Genomic DNA, 24,296 nt, shown 5'->3' with positions numbered 1-24,296 from the left:
CTCTGTATGTTGGATGCCGCATCTATGTTGGATGCCTGTATGTTGGATGCCGCACGGAGTCTGTATGTTGAGCGCAGCAGAGCAGTGCGCTCTGTATGTTCAGCGCAGCACCGGTTTAAAAAAAAGAAAAGACGCACCGACATTCCATAGGCTAAATCAATGCATTTTGTGATCGCATCGCACGGCAAAACTAATACTAAAACTAACGGGGAATACCAGAAAAAAATAATATTTTGACATACGGGAAAAGCGGTTGGTGCGGATGCGGATATTCAAATTGGATAATATAATTATTGCGGTTGGATAACGGGCGGATAATTAATTTGTACATGCGGATTCGGGTGACGTGAGAGGCCATCCGCGCATCTCTACTGGACAGCCTTGCACGGCGTGCAGGAACCTATCTGACCAGGAGCACACGCATAGATTTAAAACCACTTTAAATTCACACCTCAACAACGTTTACAAAGGCTCCTGACTCACACCTAGTGAATTAACATAGCAATGAGCCTATAGATGCAGATCAGTGGTCCATTGTTGTGGCCTGTACTGTAAGTCAGTGTTTCTCAAACTTTTTCATGCCAAGGACCCCCAAAATGATATGTATTTGGCCGCGGACCCCCGTCTCAAATATTTTCTTCCAGGCCCCCCAGAAGCAAAGATTTAAGTTAAAAATGTTTGCTTAAAAAAAAATATATATATATATTCAAAGGTTTGCACAAATGTTCACGTTTTATCAAAAATAGCAGATCTGCTATTTTTGAATAGCCAAAGTATAAAAGGTCAAACTTATTGTGACGCTAGATTAACACATTTTGCTGGGGACCCCCTGGTACCCTCCCAAGGACCCCTGGCGGTCCCCGGACCCCACTTTGAGAAGCCACGTGCGCGTCACGTCATTAAAACACAGTGTAAGCGCGTCCCAAATGAGCAACACTGGTGATACAGTGGACGTGAAGCCTCCTCTCTGCTTCCCTTTGGTCTTCAGTCTCACACTGTAGAGATCAGTGATTCTCAACCTTTTCAGGGCGCGACCCCCCCCCAAAATAATCCTATTTGAACTGGGGACCCCCAAAATAATCCTATTTGAACTGGGGACCCCCCGTTTTGTTTGAATCCCTTCCACAGATAAATATTGTGAAAATAGCAGATCTACAAGCTCACAACGCCTCGCATCGCGAGGCGTTGTGAGCTTGTAGATCGGCTATTTTTTCTCTTTCTTATATTTTATTTGACAATTTGGCCAATGTTTTATACTAGTTTATTGATTACTTTTTTGTAGGTATTAAAAAGGTCTTAAAAGTCCTTAAATTGGCATTTCACTATCGTCTGGGGACCCCCCCTGGGGGTCCCGACCCACAGGTTGAGAACCAGTGCTGTAGATGATGCCTCGTCCATTCATTGTAAAACAGACCAGAAGAGAAAGAGATGATGAGTAACTGTGTAAAAGGCAGCACAAACAGAAAGGTGTTTTAAAAGAACTAAGAGAGGCCTGTGGTTTATTTCATATAAATATAATATATATACTTATATGTTATATACTGTGTGTGTGTGTGTGTGCGTGCGTGTGCGTGTGCGTGTGCGTGTGCGTGTGTGTGCGCGTGTGTGTAGCGGTGGTCCAGAAGGTCAACGGTCTCCTCTCCAGACAGAGTTATGGCAGACTGTTTGCTGTGGTCCAGTTCTCTGGACGTCAGTGGAAGGTCACCGATGAGGACCTGATCCTCATAGAGAACCATCTGGAGGCCCAGTGTGGAGACAGGATCTGTATGGAGAAGGTACACACACACACACACACACACACACACACACACACACACACACACACACACACACACACACACAGTAAAGGTTACATTCACAAACTCATGGATAATGTCCTCATGATACAAAACATACATGTCACTCATCACTCCATGTACCGGTGGCTCCTCCACATATGTCAGCAGAGACAGAACAATACTTTAACCAGCCTTTACTTTAACCAGCCTTTACTTTAACCAGCCTTTACTTTAACCAGCCTTTCTGCCTGCTCTTTAACCAGCCTTTACTTTAACCAGCCTTTACTTTAACCAGCCTTTACTTTAACCAGCCTTTCTGCCTGCTCTTTAACCAGCCTTTACTTTAACCAGCCTTTACTTTAACCAGCCTTTACTTTAACCAGCCTTTCTGCCTGCTCTTTAACCAGCCTTTACTTTAACCAGCCTTTACTTTAACCAGCCTTTACTTTAACCAGCCTTTCTGCCTGCTCTTTAACCAGCCTTTACTTTAACCAGCCTGTCTGCCTGCTCTTTAACCAGCCTTTACTTTAACCAGCCTGTCTGCCTGCTCTTTAACCAGCCTTTACTTTAACCAGCCTTTACTTTAACCAGCCTTTACTTTAACCAGCCTTTCTGCCTGGTCTTTAACCAGCCTTTACTTTAACCAGCCTTTCTGCCTGCTCTTTAACCAGCCTTTACTTTAACCAGCCTTTCTGCCTGCTCTTTAACCAGCCTTTACTTTAACCAGCCTTTCTGCCTGGTCTTTAACCAGCCTTTACTTTAACCAGCCTGTCTGCCTGGTCTTTAACCAGCCTTTACTTTAACCAGCCTGTCTGCCTGGTCTTTAACCAGCCTTTACTTTAACCAGCCTGTCTGCCTGGTCTTTAACCAGCCTTTACTTTAACCAGCCTGTCTGCCTGGTCTTTGGGCATCCATCCCAAGATGTCAAAACCCTCCAACAACCAGTCTGTGGGTAATCTATGTCCTAGTCTGGATCACCAGAGAGGAAACAGAGCTCTTAGGTGTTAAAGCTCTCTCTGTAGTTGTTCTCATGGGTCTGGAGGTTCACACGTTGCTATTCAGACAGCAGACGGACATACCGCTGGAAGGCCGCCGGGTCTATTGCCTCTCTTCCACGTCGGCTGTTGGTAGATTCCATTCCACCGATGAGAAATATGTAAGCAACATAGTCTACAGAAACATAACATGAATGACATGTCTCCTACTGGCTGTACAATGCTCTTTTCCTCATGTCCCAGGCTTTCTCCAGGTAGTTTGCCAGTTTAAATACATCTTTTTCAAATAAGCGGTTAATAAGTTGTGAGTCACATATCACATAGTTAACATTCTTAAACAACTCTTCACGGACCCTACAATAAAAAGGACAATACAGAACGAAATGATACTCATTTTCTATTTCATTTAGATCACACATTTAAGACTGTGTGTGTGTGTGTGTGTGTGTGTGTGTGTGTGTGTGTGTGTGTGTGTGTGTGTGTGTGTGTGTGTGTGTGTGTGTGTGTGTGTGTGTGTGTGTTGGGGTCAGGGTTAGTGTGGTTGTTAATTAATAATGATTGTGGTATAATTATTATTATAATTATGGTGAACTTGGCGTCACAAAAAAAAAAACACGTCTGTCTGTCTTGCTGTTAATTGTATTTGGTTTTTAATTGCAGAATGTTGTAAAGAGACATTTAAAAGATATGTCTTTTTAAATGTCTTTTTAAATGATAAAAAGTGTTTCCTATTCCCAGGCCTAGAGAGTCTGGAATTAATTAACACAATGTGTGTGTGTGTGTGTGTGTGTGTGTGTGTGTGTGTGTGTGTGTGTGTGTGTGTGTGTGTGTGTGTGTGTGTGTGTGTGAGTGTGTGTTAAAGTAATGTAGAGCTGTCAGACCACATACACTGAGCTTGCAGATTGTCTAATTTCAAATAGCCTATAAAACAGGGCTTAAGTGGTTAATGTATGTTTTATAATGTAATCATTTATATCTGAAAAGTAACTAGTAACTTGTGCGTTTTCAGATAATTGCAGTGGAGTAAAAGTACTGCCAATATTTACAAGCAACTTTACAGAAAAATAAGCCCAATGTCGCTTATAATAAGTGGACATGGCAACGCTGCTGCCGTAGCGTTTACATTTTACAGAGACCCGAGTGGACAGACACGGCTGTGAGCCGACCAATCAGCAGCAGCAGCGTGATACGTCACAGCTTTAGCCCCGCTTAGCCCAGCTCAGACCCAGAGTGTAGAAGAGAGAGTAACGACACGCTTTGATCTCGCCGCAAAGCGGGCTCCTATGGGCTATAGTTCCAAACATTGGAACTATCTCATTGAGATAGACAGAGCACTTCCGCATTCCATTCTTACAATTGGAGTCGACGCTAGTGTCAGAACTCTCTTTATGGCTCTGCTCAGACCTACCCAGGACTGGGTGTTTTTTAGGCACCAGTTTAGGACCACTTACACGCCACTCTACCCACTGCATTGTAGTGGAAACCGTCACTGTGGTGGGCGGTGTTGGGTGGGGCTAGGTAAGTCCATTTCACTGACGTGTTGTACACCACATTTCTAAAAACGTTCATTTGAATAATCGGAAATTCATTTATTCAATTCAATTCAATCTTTATTTCAGACTCAGAGTCCATAAAAACAGTACAATATGACACTTACACATTGCTAAAACTATTTAAAAGCAAAGAAATAAAACAAGACAGAACAGAACATAAAACAAGAAGACAGTCCTTCTACAGCTGCTCACAGTCTGTATAGAGGCTGTTACGCCAATGTTTCCATATCATGGACGAGTACCTAGTGGAGCTCATGATAGGATTCATTAAAATCTTGATAACATGATTGTCAGACTCTTCAAGACGACATATATAACGGTGTACAGAAAGCTTTAAAAAGTGATACCATGACATGTACAGAATATTTGTGAAATTTCCTCATTAGTATGTTTGCCTGGGCATACAGTTTGGATCGTTGTCTATTGATGTCTTTGTCATCTGTAAGATCATCAGAGATATAGTGACCAAGATACTTAATCTCCCTGCACACAGATAGTATGTTGCTACTGAGTATAAAATTAGGGAATACAGCCCTTTTATCCTCTTTACTTCGTACAATCATGATGCTACTCTTTTTAGCGTTATACTTAATATTAAATTCAATGTCATACTGGGAACACACCCTCAGAAGCTGTTGTAAGCCTGCACTGTACAGGGAGAAGATCATTAAATCATCCGCGTACATAAGGTGGTTGACAACAGAATCCCCTACTGTATGACACATCCAGTATTACACAGGTTCAGATTCCTAGACAGATCATCCATGTATAAATTAAACAATAGAGGAGATAAAATCCCCCCTTGCTTCACCCCATTACTTACATAGAAATGTTCAGACACAGTATTACCCCACTTCACCTGCATAGTCTGATGAGCATACCAAAAGGCAAGTATCCTTATAATGTACATGGGTACCCCTCTTTGGCACATTTTATCAAATAATTTGAAGTGATTCAATCTGTCTAATGCTCTAGAAGCATCTATAAAACACAAAAACATGGTGGAATTATGACTTCTATAATTTGCTATAATGTCTTTTAAAGCATATATACACATATCAGTACCATGTTTCCTTTTAAAACCGATCTGGTTGTCTGCTGTGGTAATAAACCCGTCCAATCTGTCCAACAGGATTTTCTCCAGTACTTTGGATAGAATACTAGCTAAAGCAATCGGTCTATAATTATCAATGCTATTTATTTTCCCAGCTTTGTCCTTGATAACTGGCACTAGCAGCACAGACAACATTGAATCTGGTAAGACACCATGATTAAGGAACCCAGTAATACATAGAGCAAGTATAGGAGCAAGCTTCAGACTGGCATGTTTTAAGTGTTCAGCTGAGATGTGATCCAGGCCACAAGCTTTGTTCTTTTCTAGCTTCATTATAGTGTTGTAAACTTCCTCAGCTCTAACTGTCACATTTTCAGTGGGGTCAACCTTTTCCACCACAAAAGAGTCACTCTTAACACAGTTGAACAACTCATAGTAGTGTTGCCGCCACAATTCAGCAATATTGCCTGACCCACACACTCCTTCAATGGAAGAAGGTAATGGAGTTTTACTGTTGTTAATGGTTTTGACCTCTTGCCAGAAGTCAACACAGCTGTTGTTTTGCAGCTTTCTGGCAAGGGAGTCTGCCCTCATTGTGTCCTCATTCTTTTTAATGAATCGGACAGCATACTTATATTTGGCATTAGAGGCCTGTTTCTGTTCAAACACAGTCCCATGTCTTGGCCTTCCTGATTCTGACCATACTTTAAAAGCAACTCTAGCAGCAGTGTGTAGCTCAGTCACATGTTCATTCCAACCAGGTTTTATACTAAACTCATTTTTCTTTCCCTTGTAAAGACCTTTACCTGAGTCATTTAAAACATTAATAATAAGATCATAAGTAGATAATAAATCTCTACCATGATGCACATTTTTTACAGTTAGTGTCACTGCACTGCATGGCTTCCCTTGGAAGAACAACAGAGTCTAAGGATTTGTCTGTGAGTGAGGTATAGTGATTAATATCCTGCTCACTTAGTTTAGACCAATCCAGCCTCCCTGTGTATGTTTTACTGTCATCCACAGATAGAACTGGAATATTTTCAACATTTAGGGTCATTACAATCGGAATATGGTCTGTAGTGGCCAGATCATAGCATATATAAATGTTGTCCAGAGAAGTGTGTGCATCAGCTGTGCATATACAGTGATCTAACCATGACACAGTATGCCATGCCTCACTGATATATGTATAGCTTTTCTCAGGTAGAGATTTACTTGACAGTATAATATTATTATCATTACAAAATTGCTGTAAACATTTACCAAACAAAGATTTATCATCTGATATATCAGCATTCAGGTCACCAACAACATACACACAGGTTGTGGCATTGTCCTTGATGAATGCATTAATAAATGCCATTCTATTGCGATATTCATCTTCATTTTGATATGATTCATATGGTGTGGAAACATTTACAATAATAAATGACCTATTTTCATACTTGATCTCTATACCAATGGCCCAGTTGACATCAAGTATAACTACTGTAACCAGAGGATCATATTTACTATTCCAGAGAATCGCCACACCACCAGGTATTCTACCATGTGCTATTCTATCACAGAGATCAGTAGTAGACTCACCTACTCCATGAAAATTAGCATGTAGTGAGTTCAGCCTTTCCAGGTCTTGTTTAGGTAACCATGTCTCTTGTAAGCACAGAATGTCACATTCCTCAAAAAGATTATCAACAACCAGTCGCCTCGCTTTGTCCCCAGCTCTGGGTGTTGATCCAGAAAATAGCCAAAACTGAGCACATACACATACACACATAAATATATTAAGAGTATATGAAAGCCATTTAAAGTGTTTATACTATTGGAACCGTACACACCTGCTCCCAAATAAATAATTGATTGGGTCAAATCAATTAGGCTGTTACCACTGCAAGAAAAGAGGCATTAATGGGCATTTTTGGGCATTTACAGTTGCTCAGTAAACCTGCAGTTTGCTGGTGTTTTTGTACGTAATTGGAAATTTACAGTTGAAAATGATTACTGTGAAATACGTCTATATACTTTGGAAATCAGTGATTTACCGTTCCTCTGCCAGACCAAGACCCAGCAGGAGACTGGCCATTTCCTTTGACATCCAAATTCACTCTTTGTTTAAAGAGGGGGTCTCTCTCTCCCTCTCCCCATTACCAAAGCAAAAATGGAACAAAACAAAACTATACTTTTCAATGTTTTTGTTAAGGGCTTAAAAAAGGGCTTCATTTGTTAATCTTTTTTTTATATATAATCTAAGTGAATAAGAATATTTCCCATATCTGTTCACCGAATAGGTGACTGACTTGGTGTGTGTGTGTGTGTGTGTGTGTGTGTGTGTGTGTGTGTGTGTGTGTGTGTGTGTGTGTGTGTGTGTGTGTGTGTGTGTGTGTGTGTGTGTGTGTGTGTGTGTGTGTGTGTGTGTGAAATGGCAGATCTACAAGCTATTACCCATAAAACAGTATAGCATTATGTCATGGAACATTTCTCATATATTTCAGTTGATTGGAGGGGTTAACTTTTCATTTACCTATAACACAGTCCAACATCCGGAATCACTCACAGACTGTGTGACACTGGTCATGGCTGAACCCTCTGTATAAATTGGATGTTTATTGTTTCTAGAATGTGGGAGGAATCGAGGATTGATCTGTTTTAATTGTGAAATGTAAAATGTTGTGTTGTTTTTAAGGAAAGGTGCCTGGAGTATTTTTTTCATGTAAAAAACGTCTCTCTCTCTCTCTCTCTCTCTTTCTCTCTCTCTCTCTCTCTCTCTCTCTCTCCATATGAGCTTAATCGGCAATAAAACACAGGTTTGGCAGGTTTACGTTACAAAAATGGAACAAAACAATATATACTTTTTTCAATATCTTTGTTAATCTATGTTTTTTAAATCAGTGGTTCTCAAACTTTTTCATGCCAGGGACCCCCAAATTGACACTCATTAGCCCGCGGACCCCCATTTGAAAAGATATGCCAGGGACCCCCATAAGAGAAGATTTTTTATGGCTCTAGCATTGATTCTCAACCATTTTAATTTCAAGGACCCCCAGTTTGACATGCATTAGCCTACGGACCCCCATTTAATGGCATTTATATCTCTGGGACCCCAATTCATATTGTAAAATCAATGTTAATTTAACTCTGAGAGTGTACAAATGGAACCAAATGGACCCATAAGGGTCCATTTGGTTCCTATCCATCATTTAGCTGGGGACCCCCTGGAACCCACTCAAGTACCCCTGGGGGTCCCCGGACCCCACTTTGAGAACCAATGTTTTAAATAATCTAAAAAGTAATTTAACTCATCTAAATCTTAACTATGGTCTTTTGACAAAAATCACATTGCAATGCTTTGTATAATGTAGGGCTTAATTTGTTAATCTATGTTTTTTTATGTATACTCTAATCTAAATCTAAGTACCTTAACTAAAGTTTTTAATTAATTACATTGTAGTAAAAAGTGCAATAGTTGCCTCTGAGATGTAGAGTATAACAACATTTCCCATTCCAGACAGCTTTGACCAAAGTTGCTAATTATCATGTGAATGCTGCAGTGTCTCTCCACAGCACAGCCATTCACAACCAATGACTTTCCTTCTCAGTTTGGCCAATCAGGTTATCTAATTTTTTAAATCTTAACTGCCATCCACTGCAGCCAGATGAAAATCAGTTGACTTGACTGGCTGACTGACTCAACATACTTGAATTAAGGTAAGCTTCAAGCCTACATGACGTATTTATAAATTGTTAGTAGGATACATTATATTGTATTGCACTAGTATCACAAGAGCATAATATTATATGCCATGGATTACTGTAGCAGGAAACCTGGAACACTTTATGTCGTAATTGTGAAATTTGTTTGTTTTTGCAAACTAACTGAATTTGCATTTATCAATTACATGTCTGCAGAGTTGTCAGAAAGAAATAATCCTCTGTTACATTAAGTTTACAGTTTCCCCTTTGTTATATTTGAGTTAATACATACAAGGAGAGAAGGCCTTTATGCTTTTATAGTCCAACTAACTTTGTGAATCTTTCTGTTTGCAGGAGGCGGTGAGACGTCTACACAACTCTGAAAACAATGCCATGAGACTTGATCCAAAAGAAAGGCACGTTTTTTTTGTTGTTGTATCACTGTGTAATTTACCCCAGCTAAGTAATAACAATACATAACATTTATATAGCGATTTTCTTAGTACCCAAAGTTGCTTTACAACAAAACAACAACTTTATTAGGAGATAAATACTTCTAAAAAGGAACCAGTAAGCTAAGGCAGAAACAGAGGTTTGAATTAGGGGGGAGGGGAAGGTGGGTTTTGATGCAGGCTTTGAATAGGGTGGGGTGGAGGTGTGAGCTTCGAATGGAGGGGGTTGGAGTCTGGAACTGGCTTAGACTTTTACAGGGGCCAGTTAAAAATTGCAGTCACATGTAGGTTCTCTTTTAGAGCAGTGTAGATGTGGAATTGTGTTGTTTGTGTAGATAAACAACTAAATAGATCCTAATTGTGTTTTCCTTGTATTTCAGCGGCTTGCAGGACACACTTTGAGTCTCTGAGAAGAAGCCATCGCCTGGACCAGCCAGAGAATGCTGACCAGAAAAAGCTGAATGCCTCAATGAAGACCCGACAGAGAAGATTGAGGGTAAGTTATATGGAACTGTTTGTAAGATGTTTTTTTGTTTTACATTCTGTGTTCCTGTAATAATGGTAATGTAATACATAATTTAATTGCTATTCTATGTTTTACAGTTGATGACCACCAGGACTGCATATCTGGAGTCTGATGGAGAAAGGGCCGTGTGGGCATGCAGTTCCTGAACTAATGTCAGATGAAGAGGACGGCATCGTAGATGGACGGGCGGTGTGGATTGTTTCATCTCCACCCGAGAGAGATGAGGAGCTTTCTGCTTTATGCCAGGTGCTTCAGGAGAGGAAAGACAACAGAAGAGACCCGCGTTCCCTTCATCACCACCGCGTGCGGCGAGACACACCGGCACAGAACAGCTCATTTTTATCTCTCTTACACAGTAACTGTTAAGTTGTCCAGTTTGGTGGAGGGACTCCAAAGAGAAGCAGAGGCCGTTCGTTCAGCAAGACACTGCATGAGAGACAGAACTACATTTTTTTTTTATTATTGTCCCCTTTGTGGGAGTTTTTTACAACTTCTGGGGGTCCCTGGAAAAAACATTTGGGGATGGGGAGATGGGGATTTTTTTTTTTACTGTTTTAGAAGATATTTTTGAATAACCAAAGTATACTGTATACTGTTTTTTTTTTAATCAATAAACACAATTTACCTGACTGAGATTGTTGCCTATTTGTTGTGTGTGTGTGTGTGTGTGTGTGTGTGTGTGTGTGTGTGTGTGTGTGTGTGTGTGTGTGTGTGTGTGTGTGTGTGTGTGTGTGTGTGTGTGTGTGTGTGTGTATATAACTAAATAAATACATACAAATATACATTAATAAATATATATATATACATAAATAAATAAAAAAATAATAATAAAAAAAAATAAAATATATATATATATATATATATATATATATATATATATATATATATATATATATATATATATATATATATATATATATATATATATATATATATATATATATATATATATATATATATATATAGGTCCCTAGGAGGGGGGTCACCTTGTGAGCCCCCCCCCCCCCCCCCCCCCCCCCCCCACACACAATGTGACCCCCAAAATAAGGGAGGGATGCCAACCTACGTCACAGCCAATCATAGGTGGCTTATTGCACATGCTCAGTAGCATTGCTCGAGATAGGGAGGAGGGAGGGGGGATCCCCCCTCCCAAATTGTGGAAATCCAGATTAGGGCTGAAGGTGTGATTTTCTGGCAGCAACCCCAGCAGGGGGTCACGCATACTTAATTTGGTACCATACAGGAGCTTACCGACCTACAAAACTTTGAGTTTTCCGAGTGGAAAACTCTTGTAAATTCTTGTAAATTCTCTGAGTTTACATCTCATATTCATCGGTTTTCATAGCCGGAAACCTTGTTTTTTTTGCAGTGTACTACAGTGCAAGAAGAGGACCAGATGCCCTTAAAGTTTAAACCATAACATGACATTAGAATAGATCTTAAAGTTTAAACCATAACATGACATTAGAATAGATCTTAAAGTTTAAACCATAACATGACATTAGAATAGATCTTAAAGTTTAAACCATAACATGACATTAGAATAGATCTTAAAGTTTAAACCATAACATGACATTAGAATAGATCTTAAAGTTTAAACCACAAACATCTGTGTTTAACCCCTTAATGAAGAGGCTAGAGGGTTTACTGTGACATGAGACCTTTTCAGACAGACACGTCGCTAACCTCTCTCTCTCTCTCACTCACTCACTCACTCACTCAGGCTTTCACTAATCCCATAATAGGACTTGGCCATACACACATGTTTTCAATTTTATTTTGGTTTAATCCATGAGTATATGTGTGTGTGTATAATATGTGGCACACACACACACACACACACACACACACACACACACACACACACACACACACACACACACACACACACACACACACACACACAGTATAATAAGTGTGTGTAGAGACAGTGTAGATGCTGTGGTCAGACATAGTGAAGACATAAAGCATACAAACAGGCTAAATGCTGAACAGACACATGTGTCAGAGCAGAGACAACACTAACATTTTGTACATGTTTTGATTCTTCCTTTGTTCTGTTTTCTCTGTGAAGCATTTTGTAACCCAGTTTTGAGAGGAGGTGCTATATAAATACAGTTTATTATTATTATTATTACTTCTTCTTCTTCTAGGTGCTGATGGTTGGAGGAGAAGACTTCACACTGATTGGCAGACCTCTGCTGGGGTAAAACTCTACTCTAACACACACACACACACACACACACACACACACACTCACACACTCAGTCAGTCAGTCAGTCAGTCAGTCAGTGTCTCAGTGTTGATTTCGCCAGCTATTTTTTAGTCTTAGTCCAGGTTCAATGACGGTTGTTAGTTTTCATCACATTTAGTCAAACTCATCCTTTTTTAATTTAGTCTAGTTTTAGTCGACTAAAAGTCGAGCATTTTAGTCTTTATCTTAGTCCAAGAAAACATATTTTTATTTGTCTAGTTTTAGACGACAAAAACTGTTGACATTTTAGTCAAGTTTTAGTCATAATTATATTAGCCCTTTACTTTTTTTGTCAGCAGATAATATAGAACATTTCCATCTAATCTAAAAATATTTCACATAGCATTCTCTCTCGCCATGCCTTTGGCCTGGCGGAGACAATTATGTTACTATATTATAGCAACAACTAATGAGACACAGAGGTGGCATCCGGATTGAAAGGTATAACAACGTATAGGTAGCAACAGGTCTCAATTTAAACTATAACAATTCACAGACACACCAATGCTTGCATTGAAATAAATAAAATACATCTCAGATGAAAAAGAATAAAATAAAGTGCCTCATGGACTTAACCACTTGAAGTTGAACCCCAGCATCTATATTCTAAGGGGAAAACATAAGCCTAAAAGCTTGTAGAGCTTGTAGATCGGCTATTTCTTGCAAAGAGATTTGAAGTAGAAGGAAAAAGCAGTCCAACTAAGTACAGACAGAGCCAACAAGGTCAAGTTTACCAGTAAGTGGTTCTCATTGAGAATGAAAAAGGTGACAGATACCATTACCAGGGTAAATATAAACTACTCACAAATCATTCACTAGTAGTAGTGTGATTGATTGATTGATTGAATACTGTATTTAGAAGTTTGCAGAAACAAAGCACATGATAGTACAGTTCCAATACAATGTCAGCTAAAAAAAAACAAAAAAAACAAATGGCTTGTTTGTGTCCTAATGTTATTTTGGAAACTGTTAATGTGTCACCTCAAGATTACTTGTTTGCATCCATGTATAGCTGCCCACATGTTTTGTGCACAGTCTGCACACTGGATTGTTTACAAGTTACTATAGTTTGCTTGCTGCTACTAGATTTAAAGCAGCAAACTACATATTACATGACGTTCATATCATGACAGTCATGACGAAACTTCAACCTTTTTTTTGCACTTTCTCCATGTACAGCCTGTACATCTACATAAACGTTCGGATTTCAAATATAAAGTGCTTATTCCGTGGCCACCGATGTTACAATTCACTTCGGGTGGGGTTTAAGTACCCGTATCTTCCGTATTGTTCAATAAAAAGCATTTTAATCCGATTGGCGGTCAACTACATTTTTGTCTTGTCTTTATTAGTCATCAAAATTGCATAATGATTTAGTCCCAAGTATTGTTTATTCATGTGGGTGGTGGTCTCGTCTCGTCTTCGTCCTTTGAAAAATGTGCGTTGACGAACATATTTCGTTTCGTTTTCGTTAACGAAATCAACACTGCGGCGTGTCCTACTAAATGTACTTTAGCAGAGTCCTAGACCACTGATTGTTGATGTTTAGACCAATATATATTGTCAGAACATTTTAAGTTTCCAAATCAATTAGAAAAACCTAGTTGATGACATGTAAACAAAAAGCAAGGAAATAAATACAAATACAAATCATGAATGTTTTTGACGATTATCGGCAAAGAATACGATATCATTATTGCTGTATTGATTCATTGAACACACCCCTAGTGGCAAAAAAAAAAAAAAAAAAACGTAACTGGAAGAGTTACCGACTGCATAAAAAATGATCCCTTGCATAATTTATTCATTAACAGTATCATGTGTTCATTAACACTATCATGTGTTCATTAACACTATCATGTGTTCATTAACACTATCATGTGTCCATTAACACTAGCATGTGTTCATTAACACTATCATGTGTTCATTAACACTATCATGTGTCCATTAACACTATCATGTGTTCATTAACACTATCATGTGTCCATTAACACTATCATGTGTCCATTAACACTATCATGTGTTCATTAACACTATCATGTGTCCATTAACACTATCATGTGTTCATTAACACTATCATGTGTCCATTAACACTATCATGTGTCCATTAACACTATCATGTGTTCATTAACACTATCATGTGTCCATTAACACTATCATGTGTCCATTAACACTATCATGTGTCCATTAACACTATCATGTGTCCATTAACACTATCATGTGTTCATTAACACTATCATGTGTTCATTAACACTATCATGTGTCCATTAACACTATCATGTGTCCATTAACACTATCATGTGTCCATTAACACTATCATGTGTCCATTAACACTATCATGTGTTCATTAACACTATCATGTGTTCATTAACACTATCATGTGTTCATTAACACTATCATGTGTCCATTAACACTATCATGTGTTCATTAACACTATCATGTGTTCATTAACACTATCATGTGTTCATTAACACTATCATGTGTTCATTAACACTATCATGTGTTCATTAACACTATCATGTGTCCATTAACACTATCATGTGTCCATTAACACTATCATGTGTTCAGTGTTCATTAACACTATCATGTGTTCATTAACACTATCATGTGTTCATTAACACTATCATGTGTCCATTAACACTATCATGTGTCCATTAACACTATCATGTGTTCAGTGTTCATTAACACTATCATGTGTTCATTAACACTATCATGTGTTCATTAACACTATCATGTGTCCATTAACACTATCATGTGTCCATTAACACTATCATGTGTCCATTAACACTATCATGTGTCCATTAACACTATCATGTGTCCATTAACACTATCATGTGTTCAGTGTTCATTAACACTATCATGTGTTCATTAACACTATCATGTGTTCATTAACACTATCATGTGTCCATTAACACTATCATGTGTCCATTAACACTATCATGTGTTCATTAACACTATCATGTGTTCATTAACACTATCATGTGTTCATTAACACTATCATGTGTCCATTAACACTATCATGTGTCCATTAACACTATCATGTGTTCATTAACACTATCATGTGTTCATTAACAGGTGTAATCTGGTCCGGGTCGAGGCCACCGTAGTGGAGAAGACAGAGTCGTGGCCCAAAGTCGTGCAACACTTCAGGAAACGCAAGAGACACGAGAGACGGACATGTACGTTAAGCTCAATCTACCACTAACTATTATCATTATACATTATACATTATGTTCATTATGTTTTTTTTTTTTTTTTTTTTTAAAACATGTTCAGAACCCAAGATATCTGAAGATTTGCAGCTCCATCCACTCCTTGTTTAACTTATAACTGAAAAAACACTGTTTTTCTGTAATTTCTGTATTTCTATATAATTCTGGCAATTCTGGCACTCAATGAGTTAATTTGTCTTAAATTTGACTGTAGATATTACATTTGAAGATTATGTTTTTAAGGCTCACGGGAAAATGAAATCCATAAACATTTGTGCGTATTCTAGTGTTGAATTGTCCATAAAGATATATCAGCACGTTCCTCCATCTCTCCCAGTGTGTTGAGATCTGCTATTTTTGAATACCCAAAAATCTTAAAATGACACACAGATGCGTTCCCGGTCTTAATGGATTAATAGAAGTTTTACCACCGCTGGCCTGCACTCCCATCAGCCAATTTCAATATAGGAAGACATTGTTGCGACATTTATTTGGGTCTTAAATTAAATTTGTTGAGGTCTTAAAAGGGTCTTAAAAAGTCTTAAATTTTACTTTCAAAATGGTGCAGGAACCCTGAAAACAGAGGCTTGGTCCATCAGGGACGGAAAGACTTATATATATCAACAGACACTACCAGGGCTATCATATCTCTAGCTCAATGAGAAGAAAGGCAGCCTATGAGTCCGGAGGTCACTGGTTCAATCCCTGTCCCCGGCGATGTGTTGAGGTGATCATGATTTGGCATTCGTAGGTTTACGCATAGTATTTCTTGAGGTTTAGGGGAAGGCATAGTTTTACTGAGGTTAGAGTTAGTGAGGGTTTAAAATGCTCATTTGTTAATTGCATGGTCTTCTTTCTCTCAAGTTCAGTCTTCTATGTTTCTATGGCTTTTTGTGCATATTACTTGCTTCTTTCTATTTTCTTTCTGCATTCACTGGCCCCGTATTATTGCCACTTGCAGCTATATAAATACATTATATTCATTAACATCATAATAATACATTATATTCACAGCTCACCACATACTGCAGTTAGAAAAAAACAACTTGAATTGAATAGTTTGTCATCAAGTTTTATTTACGGTAATGAGCTTGAAGATCTGCTATTTTTGAATAGCCCAAAGAAATCAAAAAATGACAGAGACGCGTTCCCGGTTTGAATGCGTTAAGACCCGAGACAAGTCTGAGCTTAGTTTAGTTCAGGTCAGTAGGTCAGGCTAGGTTACAGACACAACAAAGTTCAAATCTAAGACTTATTGGCCCTCATTTATCAACGCAGCGTATAAACCGGCGTATATTTTTCCATATATTCGGCCGTACACCAACGTCGAAGTCACATTTATCAACGCATCCTACACAGCTGATCCGAGCGTACACTTGGTCCCAGCGTTGATAAATGTCACGGCTGAAACCGAGCGTCATTTAAATAACACGCCCTTAAATATTCTCAAAACGCCCCGATTTTACGACATGAAGACGAACCAGAATATGACCAAAGACATGAAAAGCCAATACGAAATAGTTTCGCCTCACCGCACACGCACACGCCCCTCTCGCTCGCTCGCTCGCTCGCTCGCTCTCTCTCGCTCTCTCTCTCTCTCACACACACACACACACATGCGCCAGCCCAACTTCGTCTTTCCGTAGCGTAGCGGTACATGAGACTCGGGCGGAATGCAGTGATTCCGTGCCGCCACGTTAATATTGGAGCGTCGGGTTTATATCCTTAACCCAGCCAGGTTGTGTAGCATACATAACTCTCTATGACATAACTCCATAACATAGGACAAGCTACTGTAAGTTTGTAGACCTCACTGTCCATGAAAAGGTCCCGACCGCGGGACTCCCGGCGCAAAAGCGCTCGTATATTTTTGAAAAATCTACAAGCTCACAACGCGTTGCTGGCTTGTGAGCTTGTAGATCTGCTATTTTCAATACAGACAGATCTACAATCTTATCTGAAAGACTGTTAAAGCAGTTTGTTTAAATTACTTTATAAAATGATATATTTTCACAGCGATTATTTATTAGTGTAGATATACAGATTTAGGAGTGGATTATGTGTCTAGATGCTTGTCAGACAGTCAGACAATGGTGCTCCGCAGGTCTAGGATGGAATAAACGGGTGCAGCCAACGTCAACAACTGGTCTCGACCAGACGTGAGATTTCAGCCTACGGTAGGGTGAAGCCCACGTCAGGATATATTGATAAATGCCGAAAGGTGCGGTGATTACGCCGTACGCTCATTATTTGGGATGCACCGCGTTGATAAATGAGGGCCAATGTCTCCACCAGGCCGAAAGGCATGGCCGAGACTTATGTTTTGTACCCTGTCCGTCCGTCCTTCCGTCTGTCTGTGATCAGCTAATCTCCGGCACCGTTGGCTTGATCACAGCAACACTGTGGACACACACTCCCTGGATGCCAGAGCAGGCCGCACATTTTTCACATGGGACTGTTATAGCGCCACCAGAAGGCCGATTGGTGAAAAAAAAATAAAAACATTTGACAGTCCTAATTAGTCAAGTTCCATAAAGGAAAAAAACTATTACCCCCCAAAAAATAATTTCAACTGCCTCTAGCGGCCTAACGGTAAGGCAGACGGAAATGCCTGTGTTGGATGTGTTGGATGTGTTGGATGTGTTGGATGTGTTGGATGTGTTGGATGCAGCTCAAAATGATCTTTACTCAGGTTTCTAGTTTGTCTCCGTCTGACCTTCCCAGCCCGTGTTATTAAAGAAAAACGGGCGACAATGAACAAAACTCAGTCAAACATCGGTGAAAGTGTCCGTTTTCAAGATGTTTTGTCCATTCTTTCTGGAACAGAAGGTCCAATCAGTTCAAAGCTTGTTGGATGAGTGGCTTTGACCTTTTAGGGTTTTCTTCTAAAAGAATAATAATTATATGTATTATTATTATTATTATTATGTATTGGTGTGTTTTTCAGGGATGGTCCAGCCTCAGACTGTATTATTATTATTATTATTATTAATATGTATTATTATAATATATATCATTGTGTGTTTCAGGGAGGGTCCAGCCTCATACTGTATTATTATTATTATTATTATTAATATGTATTATAATATATTACTGTGTTTCAGGGAGGGTCCAGCCTCATACTGTATTATTATTATTATTAATATGTATTATAATATATTACTGTGTTTCAGGGAGGGTCCAGCCTCAGACTGTATTATTATTATTATTATTATTAATATGTATTATTATAATATATATCATTGTGTGTTTCAGGGAGGGTCCAGCCTCATACTGTATTATTATTATTATTATTAATATGTATTATAATATATTACTGTGTTTCAGGGAGGGTCCAGCCTCATACTGTATTATTATTATTATTATTAATATGTATTATAATATATTACTGTGTTTCAGGGAGGGTCCAGCCTCATACTGTATTATTATTATTATTAATATGTATTATAATATATTACTGTGTTTCAGGGAGGGTCCAGCCTCATACTGTATTATTATTATTATTATTATGTATTATAATATATTACTGTGTTTCAGGGAGGGTCCAGCCTCATACTGTATTATTATTATTATTATTATTATTAATATGTATTATAATATATTACTGTGTTTCAGGGAGGGTCCAGCCTCAGACTGTATTATTATTATTATTATTATTAATATGTATTATTATAATATATATCATTGTGTGTTTCAGGGAGGGTCCAGCCTCATACTGTATTATTATTATTATTATTAATATGTATTATAATATATTACTGTGTTTCAGGGAGGGTCCAGCCTCATACTGTATTATTATTATTATTAATATGTATTATAATATATTACTGTGTTTCAGGGAGGGTCCAGCCTCATACTGTATTATTATTATTATTAATATGTATTATAATATATTACTGTGTTTCAGGGAGGGTCCAGCCTCATACTGTATTATTATTATTATTATTATTATTAATATGTATTATAATATATTACTGTGTTTCAGGGAGGGTCCAGCCTCATACTGTATTATTATTATTATTATTAATATGTATTATAATATATTACTGTGTTTCAGGGAGGGTCCAGCCTCATACTGTATTATTATTATTATTATTAATATGTATTATAATATATTACTGTGTTTCAGGGAGGGTCCAGCCTCATACTGTATTATTATTATTATTAATATGTATTATAATATATTATTGTGTGTTTCAGGGAGGGTCCAGCCTCATACTGTATTATTATTATTATTAATATGTATTATAATATATTACTGTGTTTCAGGGAGGGTCCAGCCTCATACTGTATTATTATTATTATTAATATGTATTATAATATATTACTGTGTTTCAGGGAGGGTCCAGCCTCATACTGTATTATTATTATTATTATTAATATGTATTATAATATATTACTGTGTTTCAGGGAGGGTCCAGCCTCATACTGTATTATTATTATTATTATTAATATGTATTATAATATATTACTGTGTTTCAGGGAGGGTCCAGCCTCATACTGTATTATTATTATTATTATTATTAATATGTATTATAATATATTACTGTGTTTCAGGGAGGGTCCAGCCTCATACTGTATTATTATTATTATTATTATTAATATGTATTATAATATATTACTGTGTTTCAGGGAGGGTCCAGCCTCATACTGTATTATTATTATTATTATTAATATGTATTATAATATATTACTGTGTTTCAGGGAGGGTCCAGCCTCATACTGTATTATTATTATTATTATTATTAATATGTATTATAATATATTACTGTGTTTCAGGGAGGGTCCAGCCTCATACTGTATTATTATTATTATTAATATGTATTATAATATATTACTGTGTTTCAGGGAGGGTCCAGCCTCATACTGTATTATTATTATTATTATTATTAATATGTATTATAATATATTACTGTGTTTCAGGGAGGGTCCAGCCTCATACTGTATTATTATTATTATTATTATTAATATGTATTATAATATATTACTGTGTTTCAGGGAGGGTCCAGCCTCATACTGTATTATTATTATTATTAATATGTATTATAATATATTACTGTGTTTCAGGGAGGGTCCAGCCTCATACTGTATTATTATTATTATTATTAATATGTATTATAATATATTACTGTGTTTCAGGGAGGGTCCAGCCTCAGACTGTATTATTATTATTATTAATATGTATTATAATATATTACTGTGTTTCAGGGAGGGTCCAGTCTCATACTGTATTATTATTATTATTATTAATATGTATTATAATATATTACTGTGTTTCAGGGAGGGTCCAGCCTCATACTGTATTATTATTATTATTAATATGTATTATAATATATTACTGTGTTTCAGGGAGGGTCCAGCCTCATACTGTATTATTATTATTATTATTAATATGTATTATAATATATTACTGTGTTTCAGGGAGGGTCCAGCCTCAGACTGTATTATTATTATTATTAATATGTATTATAATATATTACTGTGTTTCAGGGAGGGTCCAGCCTCATACTGTATTATTATTATTATTAATATGTATTATAATATATTACTGTGTTTCAGGGAGGGTCCAGCCTCATACTGTATTATTATTATTATTATTAATATGTATTATAATATATTACTGTGTTTCAGGGAGGGTCCAGCCTCATACTGTATTATTATTATTATTATTAATATGTATTATAATATATTACTGTGTTTCAGGGAGGGTCCAGCCTCAGACTGTATTATTATTATTATTAATATGTATTATAATATATTACTGTGTTTCAGGGAGGGTCCAGCCTCAGACTGTATTATTATTATTATTAATATGTATTATAATATATTACTGTGTTTCAGGGAGGGTCCAGTCTCAGACGGTCCTGAGGATCAACAGCATAGAAGTGGCTCCAGTCCTCACATGATATATTAATGTTGAAATGTTTTACTGTAATCTGTATCAAACAGCATTTATCACATCATGAGAAACACACGTCAATAAATGTTTACCCTGTTTCACTTGGCTTTGTGTGATGATGTGATGTCATGCTTGTGACATAAATAACCTGCTAAGCTACAGACTTAGCAGGGACCCCCACTACGTGTTGCAGATTAAACCTTTTAACACATCGGGTGCCAGCATTTTTTCATAACAACTTACCGTGGGTGCCAGCATTCTCCCCATTGACTGCGCTTTGCTGTTTAACGTTTCCGCGTGCGTTACAAGCAAATCCACGCCAAAAAAAAGCATCGATTCATGTTCTGCCATGAGCCTGGCTACAGCCTGGAACCATAACATTCCCCTCGCGGGTTACAACGGGGGGGGGGGTCGCGCATGACCGGTTTTCCCCACAGGAAACAGATTCGGAGATATAGGCGTTTCAAAGTAGGAAATAGACAGGAAGCGGATGGGGGAAAGAAATGTGTTTCCGGTGAGCGATCTGGCACTTCCTTCGCAGGATTACAATGGGTGCTCCCAGAGCTGCTCTAGCCCCGCCCGCGCGGAGAAAAACGAAACAAACAAAAAGACTGAAATCACGGTTCAGACCGTGTTCGGCACCGCCACTATGTAAACACACGGTTCAGACCGTGTTTGGCACCCGATGTGTTAATAGATTTCATAGATAGATTCATAGTTTGACAGACACTGTCATCAGTTTAATAATGTGTCAATTCATGTTTTCTTTGTTTGTTTGTTTGTTTGTTTGTTTACACATGATCTTTTATATTAATATGTTGGATTCATATTAATGTGTATTTTCAGACATTTAAACTACTTAAACCCTCAATACTTGGTAAACTTGAACCTTGGCTCTGTACTTGATCTGCTGTTTTTTCCCCTCCAAACCTCTTTGGAGGTGTTGTGAGCTTGTAGATCTGCTATTTTTGGCTAAAGTTCTCCTCAGAATAGGAATGCTAGGGTTCAAGTGGTTCATGTAAAACGTGTCCTATTACACAAATATTTGGCACCTGCCCCCTGTAGTAACTCTTGAGGACCCCCTAGGGGTCCCGGACCCCCCTGTTGAAGACCCTTGTTTTAGAGTCAGTTGGACTGTGACAACATTAACTTATAGTCTGTCAGATCTGTGCATCCCAGCACTTTAGACAATGTAGAAGGTTTTTATTTATTTTAATCTAACTTTTATGTCAGATTATACATTTTACTATAATCTATTATAATATTGATCTTGTTGTTTTGCTCATTTAAACTGTGTATAAAATATAACAGTATTTTAATTTAAAGTGATATTTTATTCAAGATGTAGGTTTTGGGAGGAGAGGTGGTCCACTAGCGCCCTCTACTGACATGATGTGTGGATCATAGTCAGCGTTGCCATGTCTGCTTATTATAAGTGACTGGGCTTGTTTCTTTCTGTAAAGTCTCTTGTAAATATTGTTAGTTTGTGGGTTGTTGTTTTGTTTTTAAAGTTTAGTTTATTAGAGCTTGTTTCTAAATGTTGTTTAAACCAGTGCTTCTCAAACATTTTCAAGGCATCTGAAAACAGGGACCCTCAAAAACATTTCAAATACTTCACTTTTCCCCCCAAGATATCTTTGAAAATAACAGATCTACAAGCTCATCCTCCACAGCTCTTTGAAAATAGCAGATCATGTGTGTATTTTCAAATATCCAATGTACATACACTACAGTATATAGGTTTATAGGTTTATAGTTGCTTGTATTGGGCTTGTTTTCATAGACCTTGGTTGCTTAGTTCTCTCACACAATCTGGCAACACTGACCACTGTCAGATGGACAGAACTATGGGGCCAGCCTACATGATGACGTCATCTGCTGCTGACTTCTACTTTATGAATGTGAAGTCATTCTATCAGAGTGCAGCATACAGCCAGTACCTACTGAGTTACTACTGTCTTTATTCTATCAGAGAGCAGCCTACAGCCTACTGAGTTACTACTGTCTATATTCTGTCAGACAGCAGCCTACAGCCAGTACCTACTGAGTTACTACTGTCTTCATTCTATCAGAGAGCAGCATACAGCCAGTACCTACTGAGTTACTACTGTCTTTATTCTATCAGAGAGCAGCCTACAGCCAGTACCTACTGAGTTACTACTGTCTTCATTCTATCAGAGAGCAGCATACAGCCAGTACCTACTGAGTTACTACTGTCTTTATTCTATCAGAGAGCAGCCTACAGCCAGTACCTACTGAGTTACTACTGTCTTTATTCTATCAGAGAGCAGCCTACAGCCAGTACCTACTGAGTTACTACTGTCTTTATTCTGTCAGAGAGTAGCCTACAGCATACAGCCAGTACCTACTGAGTTACTACTGTCTTTATTCTGTCAGAGAGTAGCCTACAGCATACAGCCAGTACCTACTGAGTTACTACTGTCTTCATTCTGTCAGAGAGCAGCCTACAGCCTACAGGTTAGTGTTGCTGTTATACTGTCTTCATTCTAGCATTCTATCTTCATTCTATCAGAGAGCAGCCTACTGCCTACAGCCTGTTCTACTGTCTTCTACATGTCTCTGTATCTGACTTGTAGTTTATATGAACTGGAGTTGAATGTTGAACTCATTCTGTCTGTCTGACCGACTGGGATAAATAATAGTATTTCTGTGTGTCTGGGATTACAGGAGAGGATCAGCTGACATGATGAGTGTTTTATTATTCTAGTCCATCAATTAACAATCTGGCTTTAGTATAAAAAAAAAACAATCTGCCTTGAGAGATGAATCAGTGAATAGATGGATGTCTGAGTCAAACTACTAGAGATGGACCTTAACCAGTAGTTCAGATAGACAGTAGTTTAATGGTAAATGGACAGA

General features: G+C 37.9%; 1 protein-coding gene across 2 annotated transcripts in view; it reads left to right on the top strand.

The window, feature by feature from the left end:
• Positions 1–21,504, top strand: part of mrpl21 (mitochondrial ribosomal protein L21) — a 42,576-nt gene extending 21,072 nt beyond the window's left edge. For both annotated transcript variants that reach the window (XM_084063127.1, XM_084063126.1), the window contains exons 4-7: positions 1,612–1,775; positions 12,205–12,257; positions 15,381–15,484; positions 21,359–21,504. In XM_084063127.1, the coding sequence (XP_083919253.1) occupies positions 1,612–1,775; positions 12,205–12,257; positions 15,381–15,484; positions 21,359–21,423 (386 nt within the window). In that variant the 3' untranslated portion in view covers positions 21,424–21,504. The remainder of the gene's footprint in view (positions 1–1,611; positions 1,776–12,204; positions 12,258–15,380; positions 15,485–21,358) is intronic.
• The last annotated feature ends 2,792 nt before the right edge of the window (positions 21,505–24,296 follow it).

Source organism: Gymnoscopelus microlampas, assembly GCF_963454915.1.
Source record: "Gymnoscopelus microlampas genome assembly, chromosome: 1".
Classification (NCBI taxonomy): domain Eukaryota; kingdom Metazoa; phylum Chordata; class Actinopteri; order Myctophiformes; family Myctophidae; genus Gymnoscopelus; species Gymnoscopelus microlampas.
Note: the sequence above shows the minus strand (reverse complement) of the source record. Positions and strands in the feature narration are given on the sequence as shown.